This window comes from Megachile rotundata, chromosome 6 (assembly GCF_050947335.1).
Source record: "Megachile rotundata isolate GNS110a chromosome 6, iyMegRotu1, whole genome shotgun sequence".
Classification (NCBI taxonomy): Eukaryota; Metazoa; Arthropoda; class Insecta; order Hymenoptera; family Megachilidae; genus Megachile; species Megachile rotundata.
This window is the reverse complement of record NC_134988.1, coordinates 3,389,875-3,401,830: the sequence shown is the minus strand read 5'-3', so window position 1 is coordinate 3,401,830 and position 11,956 is coordinate 3,389,875. Positions and strand designations below refer to the sequence as shown.

The window sequence follows — 11,956 nt, the reverse complement described above, 5'->3', positions numbered from 1 at the left end:
GCTAACGCCGGGGGTCACAGGATTGGTCAAGACGCGGGGATGTACCGACGTATGGCTAACGCCAGGTGCCCCAGGAAAATGATATGTGAACTAGCCGACGTATGGCTAACGCCGGGTGTCACAGGAAATGTTAGTAGTTGTGCTCGTAACAAAGATATGCCAGTATACCTCGAGCGGCTAAGATATACCGACTGGTGGGTTTATTAGGACTTTGGTTATAATTGACAAAGGCAAAGATTAAGTTTACAAATAATAGTTGAAAATATATTCTGTTCCCAAAACCAGAATTACAAATGATTATGTGTATTTGTCGGTTAAGGTGATTTTTACAAGAAATGTTCTTGACTTGATTTTACTTGAGTTTAAAATGTTTCGACTCCGACAAAGCGAGAATCTAATCCTGCCTAGTTTTAACGAAAAACAAGCGAAACGGGGACCCGAAAATACTTTAGAAAAAATGCCTAACAGTAAACTATACGTACTGTATGGTTATCAATGTTGCTCGAAGGGGACTCTAATCCGATCTTGCTCAAAAGTGACTTAGTTTTAATTCAACGTGAAAGACTCTAACTAAAACTCTGACAGAGGTTCCTCGTTAGTCCACGTTCGAGAATTAACTGGGTTCACGGACAGAGGTTCCGTATTAGATGACGTTCACGAATTAAATGGGTCCGAGGCGTCTTCTCGACAACCCTTTTTATACTCAAAAATGGGTAGAAAACGAGTAGTGGTGGAGACGGTGGGAACGAATCAACGCGACGTTTTCGTCTAACGAATTTTCATCGCGTTGGTCCGAAGACGTTAGATGTTCTCGAGCGAAGCCTAATAAGGAAACCCTGGTAACTGGAAAACCTAGGCAAGACTAGACTCTCGCTTCGCGGTGGTCTTAGGCTATTCCTGAATATTCATCTTCGAGGAGTAAAAAATCATTGGCGTACGTAACATTAAACTAAGTCGGAATCGAAGAAAAAGAGGAAATGTGACTAAGTCCGAACACTCGAATAATAAAATAAGACTAAGTCCGAATATGGAAATAACGAAATAAACTAAGTTCGAATAGGGAAAAATAAAATGAAACTAACAAGGAAACATATCGAACCGCGACACACCGATTTTAATGAAACTTATGTGAAAGATAGTTCTCAAAAAAATATTTGACACGTATTTTTTTTTATCGGCAATCGTTCACATTGAAGGGGTGAAAATAGCCCTCGAAGTTGGGGGTTAAAACCATGTTTTTGGGAATATCTCCGGAACTAAAGAAGATAATTGAATTCTTTTTTTTGTAAATTGTTCGTCTTTAGATAGGAAATTTTTGTGCGTGAAAAAATTTCAAGAAACTTTATTTGTTTAAATAATATTTTGAAAATTTATAATTTTTTTTAAATTTTTGCACTAAATGTTGATCTATTTTTTTGCAACTTCGTGTACGTAAACTATGGACAAAAATAGAGGATACGTGTTTTTGGAATTTGTTGTTTGTTGCAATGTTTATTAGATATATAATTTAACATCACCTCCTGTGAAGAGGGGCAATCAGCATTTTTATTGAAAATATCATTATTTTTATAATCTTTTGCAATATTTTAGACGTTTTATACCTCTTCATATGCCGTTAATTGATTTCTGAATAATTATTGTAAGCGTCGCAGGTATGAGCGTGACACGGTTATAATCAACGCCGGCCCGTAGGGAACGTAGGCTTTTATGGCCAATACTGCTTTTATACTTTTACAGGCGTAAAGTTTTCAATCTAAATAAAATATTTAGAACTTTTGGAAACATTGGGCTTTTTTAAGAAACTAAGAAAGTTAAAACTTCCCCTTACGGAAGACCGGAACGGTCGGATGAAAGAAAAAAAATGTAAATGCTTCCGACCAAGACCTCTGCGCCAGTCAGTGGGACAACTCGATAACCCCTCTCGGGAGAGAACGAAAGTGCAATAGTGATAACTTCACAAAACAATACATATAAAGGGTGTTCGAACTACTATATACTCTCATTTTAGTATTAACATTGGTACATCACTTACCGGGTTTGTGCGCTTTCTACTTCTCCGTTCCTTCTCTGCTCTAACTTCTCACCCTTCCGATTTTCCTATGTACGCTACAATCGTCTACTACTCGGGAGTACGGATCGCTGGTCGTTTTAATTGATAAAATAAAAGTGTATGGGTGTGGGTTTTAGCAGTACCGTGGTACTGAAGGATCTGCAATTCTGTGTAATATATCATATGTATTAAGTTTATTTTTTTTTTTTTTTTTGTATATAATTTGTAGTATTCCTATGTTAAAGGTATATAATACGAAACGGAAAAAAGAGAAAAAAAAGGAAAACTAAAGATATAATTATGTGAAAATCGTAACAAAACATAAAAATGTATGAAAGAATGCAAAAGAAAACAAACGAAAATACGATACGAAACGGAGAAGTAAGAAAAACTAAAAGATATGATTATGTGAACACAGTAATAAAAAATAAAAAATGTACGATAAAAAAGGTACGCAAAAATGTATGCAAAAAGGAAGCAAATGAAGAGAAAAAACATTTGCCGGTGCCGCCACGGAGCACAATTTTGTCCCTGCCGCGAAAAACTTAAGGTGGTGATTTTAGCAACGCGGGATTGCGGCAACGAGCGCGGTAATTTTGTCTCTATTCCCGAGCCCTCTTGTGTGGTCCTTGGGCTTCTTCTGGCGGGATACGTCTCGACGGTAGGGCTGCCATCTCTTCGCACCATTCCGGGGCGCACCTAGGGTATGTCGCCAGTGACACGCCCTGTCTCCCGCACCGATAGCAATAGTGGCGAGTTCGGGGCTTGGGGCAGGTGGAGTAGCGGTGGCCGTAGCCGCAGCAATTCCAGCAATCAAGTGGGGGTGTCCCCTGGCTGCTGGACGCTGTTTTTCTGGTGCTTGTGGCCGGTATTGCCGCTGCGGTGGCTGCTCCGGGTTGTCCCGCCGGACGCGCCCTGGGGGTGAGCACCCGTTCCTCCTCCCCCGTTTGGGTGGCGCGGTCGACCGTCGATGGAGTTGGTGGGGTTTGAGTTCCCTTTGACTGGGGCGGTCCCCAAATCTGGGTCTGTACCGCCCGGGTTGTGGTCGGTACAGCGGAAGATTGCGGGGCCTGCACCCCAATATTCTGGTGTGGCGGTATCCTGAGTTTTCGGTATCCATTGTTGCTTGGTAATACACCCGCGACTCGTCCATGGCCTGACATAGGACCGCCCAGAGGCATGGCTCGTTATGCACGATGTAATTGATCGTGCGGTGATAGGGTCGCAAGTGGTCCCAAGGATTTGGTGGTCCTCTGCTGTCCATTGTGCGGTTTTTCTTGTTCTTTTTTTTCTGCGGTATCTGCTTGGTCTTGTTTTCGGCTGCTCGTTGCCGCGGTAGTGTTGTTGGGTCAACGGTACGATAGTGCTGAAACGTTAGTATGTCATGCATTAAATCTCTTTAAATCCTCAATATGTGTTTTAACCGGTTGGCGATCCGTTGCTCCCTGTATCTCATAAGCTAACGGTGAGATTTTCCGAATTATTCGATACGGGCCTAGGAATTTTGGCATTAACTTAGCGGCTATATTCTTTTCCGCTGACGATAATGTATGATTTCGACGTAATACTAGGTCCCCTACTTGATACTGTTCATCCCTACGCCTTAAATTATAGCGAGATGCCTGCTTACATACTGCTTCATCGAGGTTTCTTATTATCCAATCCTGAATTAATTTCAATTGTTGTAATCGCTTTTCCCAGTTATCGGTTGTTGCCGGGACTATTTCCTGATTCTTTGCAACTACTTCGCGATAACAATTAACCGGTTTGGGTTCTCGACCAAAATTTAGAAAAGCGGGGGAAAATTTCGTCGAAGTGTGATGCGCGGTATTGTACGCAAACCGGAAATCGGATAAGTGAAGATCCCAGTCGCGATGATCTTTTTCTATGTATGAAACTATCATTGTTTTTAATATTCTATTTTCTCTCTCGACCGGGTTCGATTGCGGATGGTACGGTGGAGTGGTCGAGTGGAGAATACCGAAATGTTTCGCGAGGGCGGTGATTTCCCGGTTTTTAAATTCCATCCCGTTATCCGTGACTAATACTCGCGGCGTTCCCCATCGACACAAAATTAGATTTTTTATTGCTTCTTTCACTTTTTTCCCCGTTGCTTTCCGCAACGGGCAGCATTCTACCTATTTTGCGAATAAATCTTGGACTTCCAGTAAGTACGTAAAACCTGATCGACTTCGCGGGAGCGGTCCCGTAATATCCGCGGCGACAATATCCCACGGCTCTTCCGCGACACGGTATCCCATCAACCCTGAAGGCGCCAGCTGTTCTACTTTCGCGCGCTGGCAAACAGCACAGCGTCGTACATATTCCGCGATATCTTTATACATGCCGGGCCAATAATACTGTATGGCTACGCGATCGTAAGTTTTTTCGATCCCTAAATGTTCTGCTTGAGGCTGGTCATGTGCCTCTTGATAAATTGTAGCTTGTTCTCTCGGCACGACTAATTTCCATTCGTTAAGGTCTTCCGTTATATCCGAAATATTGGTATTAGGCTTCTTTACGTATAACTGATTGCCCAAAATTTTCCAATCCGGGAAGCGGGATGGGTATTTCTCGATCTCGGTATATTTTCGCGAATACCATTCTGGGGTTTCGATAACGGTGTTAAGAGTCTCGGTTTCCTCCCCCGAATCCTCATAAATTCTAGACAGGGCGTCGGGTACGCGATGCAATGCGCCCTGGCGATATACTATTTGAAAGTCGTATTCCAGGAGTGACAAGGTCCAGCGAGTTAATCGACCATTCGGATTTTTTAATGACCTTATCCACCGGAGGCTATTATGGTCAGTGATAACTGTGAAACGATATCCTTCCAGATAATGACGGAATTTTTCGATTGACCATACGATGGCGAGGCATTCTAATTCGGTGGTACTATATTTCTTCCTGGCATTCGAAAGTGAACGGCTCGCGTATGCTATAACATGTTCCTTTTCCTCTAATTCTTGTGTTAGAACCGCGCCAATCCCTACGGTACTCGCGTCTGTGGCTAACGAGAACGGTTTTGAAAAATTCGGGCAAGATAGTATGGGCGCGGTGGTTAAATACGAACGGACAGAATCGAATGCTTTTTGCTGTGCCTCTCCCCATTTCCAGGGCACGTCTTTACGTAATAACTGCGTTAGGGGTTCCGTTATGGTGGCGAAGTGCGGAACAAAACGGCGATACCACGAGCCCATTCCTAGAAATCTCCGTAACTGTTTGAGATTTTTCGGAACGGGGTATTCCAATACCGGCGCTATCTTTTCGGGGTCTACTCGGAGACCTTCTTTACCGACGATAAAACCTAGACAACGCACTTTGGCACGGCAAAATTCGCATTTGTCAGGATTAATGGTTAAACCAGCGGTTGTAATTTTTCTGAGTACTATTCTTAACCAGGAGATAAGTGTTTCTCAAACGTTTTCGTGACTATAATAATATCGTCTAAATAAGCGAACGCGTGGGGTTCCATTTCCGGACCGATCAATTTATCTAATAAGCGCTGAAAGGTGGCGGGGGCTCCCGTTAAACCGTACGGCATACGAACGAAATGAAAGAGTCCCTTGCCCGGTACTGTAAAAGCAGTGATTTCTCTACTATCTTTTTCTAATGGGATCTGAAAATATGCTTGGCTGAAATCTAGAGTGGACAAATAGTGCGTGGCTCGTAATTTATCTAATATTCCAGTCATATTCGGTAGGGGATACGTATCTTTTTCCGAAACTTCATTTACTTTCCAGAAATCTAAACAAAACCGATATTTCCCCGTCCATTTCTTGACCATTACGATAGGACTGGACCATTCACTGTGCGACGGTTCGATAATTCCATCTTCTAACATTTTATCTACCTGCGCGTAAATAGCTTGTTGTACTACTGGTAAAACGATTCTATGTTCCGTTAGGGTGGTACACGATGGTCGGAGAGGGGGTGGGGGCAATTCGGTCTTTAAAAATTGATCTAATTCCTTTCTTTGTTCGGGAGTATTTCGAGTATTCCTAAACATGATGGGTCCGCAACGGCACGTCGCACTTTAGTCTCTATTTCGAAGGAAAATTCGACCTCAGGCTTGGAGGAAAAACACCACGTGGCGCGGGAAAAATCAACGACGATTGCAAATGAGTATAAGAAATCCATCCCGACGATACATAGAACGGCCAGATCGTTCAAAAGATATATTTCGAGGGTGCGAACTTGGTCTTTTAACGTAATTGGCGCGATAATACTCGTGTTCGTCTCCTCCACCTGACCCGTGGCGGTCATGATTCGGCATATTCGCGACGTTCGATTTGGGAGGTTGATTTCCAATATCGTGGTATTTCTCAGAAAGGTTCGACTCGAGCCCGAATCCACTAACGCGCGAAGGGGATGTTGTTGGATTTGTAGTTCGACATAATACAGTAAATTCGTGTTAATATGCGCGAAAGCATTATAAAAGTATTCTGAGGGCTCAAACGCGGAAGTCGGGGCGCGATGGATGTTCTCAGGTGGAGTCGCCCCTATCACACGTTTCTACCGTCTCGTTTTTTTTCCCGCATCGATAACAATAGCGTCGTTGTGGATATGTGCAGTTGGCTGCGCGATGTCCCGTTTTATCACAATTCCAACATTTTCCGATTTCTCCCTTCGCGACATTATTGAGTGAAGCGTTCGCGTTATTATCTCCGGTATTTATTTCCTGCGCGGCGTTACGCGACGGCCCTGGGATCTCCCTTTCGGTACCCTCTCCGGTTCTTTTTAGCATACGGGCCCTATTTTGTTCTGCGCGTCGGCTCTGGTTTCGGAACGGAGTCTCACGATATTCAGGATGATTTAACTGCGAATCCGCATACGCGCTGGGAGTCGGTGGCGCGAGGTCTTCCCCCCACGCAGCATACACGGGGTGATAACGCGTCGCGGCGCGAGCACTTGGACACGCTAGCCCGGGATACAGCGATCGCTCCGGGGGTGGGGGAAGTCTGTATGCCCTCTGTTGTAATATGTGAATTTATCATATTCGTGATTTCCAAAATGGTACTCGTCGCGCCATCTACTGGTTATACTTGATTTCGTGCAACGAGACAAGCTCGTACCTATATATTCTAAGCACATTCTTTTGTCTTTTCCTGTCTGTATTACTCCGAGCTCAACTGACGCCTTACCGACTATGGCTTATACATTTAAATATATTCTTTATTAATAAGTAAAAATGTTTATTGATTCACACAATCCAACATGGTAGCAGAGCGTGGTTACGATCCACGGACCTCTTTCGGTAATAAAACCGTAAAACTTGGACATGGTCCTTTTGAAAGTCTTCTCGCCAAGTTTCTCTAGGTCATTCTCTGTAAATGCATTGAACATATTTATCCCTGAAGGCGTTTGACTTTCCCCTTGAATCAATTTATTAAAGTTTATGGACGTAGATCTATCTTTGAAAGGTTCCAGGATAATCTTTGAGATGGTTTCGATTTCAACTGGTGAATATATTCCGACTTCTGACAGATCTTTAATGTCAGTGAATTTCCAAGTTGTTGTGGGGTTTAACTCTAGTATATCTGGTTGGGTGTCTCTCACAAAGTTTTCTTTGAAGAGACTAAACCAGTATTGATTGATGTGGAATTTTGGGGGAAATATCGGAGAACATTCAATTTCAGTTGCTGTTGTTGTCAGGATCTTGTGTGTCGGATTTAGGAATTTAATTTGTCCCTTATGAGAGACGGGTAATTCGTTCTAACATTTATCTCCGGGTACTTTTGTTATATTTACCGATACTGGGTTGCATTTTATAATATAGAGAACTTCCCCCCTCGTGATTGCAGAATAACCAGGGCCACCCATATAGTTATACACAAATTCTAGTGGATTTAATCTTGCAACGGATAACATTGTTCTCGCTAATCTTTGTTCCGTGAGACACCGATCATGAGAGATTGACTCATAGAATTGGTTAATCTGTATCTTCATATTTTTTACCACATATAATAATTTAGAATTTGTATAAGTCAAAAGATCTATATTGCTCACTACTAATGATTTGTTGTATTTTAAAAGAAAGCCATTATCATATTCTGCAATAGATAATTTAGGATGTTCTGATAAATGAACTAGTTGGTTGCATAACCTGGTTGTTTTTCCGGTTAGTGCTAACTGGAAGTCGTAGTTTGAGTAGTGAATTATGTTATGGGATGAGGACGCGGCAGGGAAAAATAATAACTATTTTCCGCCTTTGGCCTTCCGTTTATTCGGTGGCAGGTCCACGACCTTACTCCTTGACAAGCAGCGATGAACTAATTAACTTTCATGCTTACGACACTCACCCCCACACACCCTGATGCATTCTCACTCGGAATCATTCTTTCCTCGTTCAAACCGAATCGCTCTCACTCTAAACCAATCATTCAACGATACACGCGTATTTCACAGGCATTCCTCGAACTCGGACACCCAACGCGACACTCGACCCGATGATCCAAACATCCTCTCGCAAACGCTCCGCAGCATTCACTCGGACTCAGGCAAACAACTCGCTATCGCATCTCATTCACACCGAAAATCTTAAGACTAGACTAAATATAATAAATTAGACAGGGACGTGGCGGCCGCTAAATCGACGCCACAATGTAAGATACACTTTCCATATTTTCGAAGTACTCAGTAATTTTAGTAGCCTGACCTTCAAAAATCACCATATATTCCTTGTTTCCTTCACAATAAGGGTTTTTAAACAAGTTCTCCCAGAAAACAAAGCCTTTTGTTGTAGAGAAACAATTCTCAGTATCATAGTTACATGTCAACCCATCAGGTAGAACAATTTTACTCTCCTCAACATCTATAAAATCTCCAATGTAACTGTAACTTGGTGGCAAGGCTCTGATTAGATATCTTAATTTGTTGTAAAGATAAAATCAAAATAAATCAAGTCAAGGCTAGTTTAATGGAAAGGTTTGCAATGAAGGACATGGGCAAAATTAGCCAATATATAGGCATTGATATAGATTACAGTAATGATAGACACAAAATGACCTTAAGTCAAACTAAATATATTGAATCTTTGGCTGCGAAATATAATCTGGAGAATGCCAAACTATATGACCCTCCAATGGAGACTAATTTAAAATTAGATCAAGCTAGTCAAATAGACGAACAAATAAAGTACAGAAACTTGATAGGAGAACTATTATATATAAGCTCAGGCACAAGGCCAGATATATCGTACAGCGTCAATTATTTAAGTCGATATCAGAGTTGCTACGATCAAACTCACTATAAGTATGCGATGCGAGTCTTGAAATATTTGTACAAAACTAAAGACTTGAAACTAACATATTGTGATAATGTAAACAGCGAAACACTAGATTGTATGGTAGATTCCGATTTCGCGGGCGATAATGTAGATAGAAAATCCACAAGTGGATACGTAATTAGGTTGTATGGTAATGTAATTTTTTGGAAAACCCACAAACAAGGTGCGGTAACAAAATGTTCAACTTTTGCAGAATATGTAGCTTTATCAGAGGCAGTCTCTGAAATATTGTTTATTAGAAATTTGTTAAGAGAATCTTTCGATATAGATTTACATGAACCAACAACTATTTGCGAAGATAATTCTGGAGCAATCGCGATCGCAAAATTCGGAAATTTCACTCCAAACTCAAAGCACATCGAAGTGCAATATCATTATATAAATGAAAACTACGAAAAGGGCGAAATAGATATTGTGAAAGTTGACTCCAAATGTAATTTAGCAGACATCTTCACAAAGAGTCTAGACAAGACAAAGTTTCTAAACAATAGAAAAGGTTTAAGATTAATCTAAAATGTCCATACAAAGTCCAAGTTCAATTGTAAATCAAGGTCACTTGAAATGCTCTTAATTCAATTAATGTAAAATGCGATGACAAATTGTATGCGAAATCGAAAATTCAAATGTATCGAATTAATGTAAAATATCACGACTTTGTAAATTCAGGAGGCGTGTTGTAATATGTGAATTTATCATATTCGTGATTTCCAAAATGGTACTCGTCGCGCCATCTACTGGTTATACTTGATTTCGTGCAACGAGACAAGCTCGTACCTATATATTCTAAGCACATTCTTTTGTCTTTTCCTGTCTGTATTACTCCGAGCTCAACTGACGCCTTACCGACTATGGCTTATACATTTAAATATATTCTTTATTAATAAGTAAAAATGTTTATTGATTCACACAATCCAACACCCTCATTGCGCTCTGCGTCTGTTCGGCAGACCTCGCCGCGAGAGTCAAACTTGCAAAATCGGTAAATTCCCTTCGCGACACGGCTTGCTGCAATCGCGGAACCATATGTTCGTGGGTACACGTTAATTGATCTACCAAAGGCCACGGTGGTCGTAATCGACTCAACAACGCGCGCTAGCATGTAATAAAATCCACAACGCGTTGATGTTCTCCCTGGGTTCGATTCGCGATCTCGCGTCGTAAAGCGCTTTGCAATTCGTGGTCAATAAACCGTGACCGATACGCGTTTTTAAATTCCTCCCACGTTGTCCAATTCTCGTCTCGAAATCTAGCCCATTCAGCCGCGATACCGGATAAAACAAGCGGAACGCATCTCAATAGTTCGTCATCGGGGGTTGCTGCGTAGGCGTGACATTCCTCTATTTGCATTAGGAACATTTCGGGTGCCTCCCCCCTAGCTCCGGAAAACCGAATGTTACATTTTCTCAATAGATTCAATACCGCGGTGTTCAAGACTATACCATGTCCCATGGGTCCCGGTACTCGTTCCCTCATCCCTACGGTGGCACGAGGAACGCTATCTTGTACGACGACCTCCGATCTAGGGATTTTTTCCGACCGCGATTGCCGAGACGCCCTTATCCACGATGGTTCAAAACGGGAAATATTCGGTATCGAAATGTTCGGCGATGTTTCGGTGCGTTGCGATTACTTTTCTATTGGTAATTCGGCCGGTAACGCGCGAGAGTCGGTGTTGGTAGCGTTTTCCCCTCCCTCGTTACGTTTAGGTGAGCCGTTGGTCGGTAAGGCAGTTGCCTGTTCTAACCGAGTCGCGCCTAAGACGTCGCTTCGAGGGGGGGGGGGGGGGGGGGGGGGGGGGGGGTCACTTGCGCGTCGCGGAATTGTTCCCGTCGAGAACCGAGGAGGAAAACGGCCGGTCTGAACGGAACGCGGGGAGTCGGAGAGATGGTCCCTCGGCGGTGGGGTGTCCGCTCGTACGGGCGGTCCACCCGCAGCACCGGTTGCCCTCTCACCGCCCGTCGCCGCTCGCTCATCTCCTAAATGTTGTTCGAGTCTCGCCCTCAATACCGGTAATATCCCTTTTGCCGATAAACCCCGAATCGCTAATTGTTCGATTAATTCTTCTACCGTTAAAGATCGTATCCAATCCTTCCCGGGGGGTGTTCGCAACATTTTTAATCTATTTTAAAGGTAACGGTTGGTGATAACGCTAACTCGGTTACACGCGAGACAAACGGGGAATCGAAACGTTTGTTTTCTTATTCTCAACGTTCGCAATCGGTACTACGCGGTTACCCGTTTCAACGGTACGAACACGTGCTAAACAAACTCTGCCTAGCTCCGATGGGCTCGCTAGTGGCCTTGACGCCCCTTCGACAGTTTCTTTGTCCGTTAACGAAAATAAGCCGGGCTATCTGACTCGAGTGTTGTATGTATACAGTTTTGTAACATCCCTGAAGAATTTTCAAACTTTTATTGCAGTGTCATTTCTTCAATTATCGACTGTATTTCTCCCTTACCGACCGCGACATTAGACAAATCGAGTATCATAAGAATTGAGTAAACTGTCGGTAATAAATGTATAATTCTATAAGGAAAATTCCGCAATGCTATGTGTTTACGTGCCGCGAAGCTCGCCCCGAATTTCCTGAAATTCTCGCGTAGTCCTAGAGAAGGAT

General features: G+C 42.7%; 1 protein-coding gene across 1 annotated transcript; it reads right to left on the bottom strand.

Annotated features, from left to right (window-relative positions):
* Positions 1–7,761: 7,761 nt before the first annotated feature.
* On the bottom strand, positions 7,762–8,937 carry LOC143264663 (uncharacterized; the record flags this gene model as incomplete). Its single annotated transcript, XM_076532851.1, has 3 exons — positions 7,762–8,248; positions 8,353–8,377; positions 8,639–8,937. Coding segments are annotated over 3 exons (807 nt in total), but the record flags the coding sequence as incomplete, so codon positions are not given.
* Between the last annotated feature and the right edge of the window lie 3,019 nt (positions 8,938–11,956).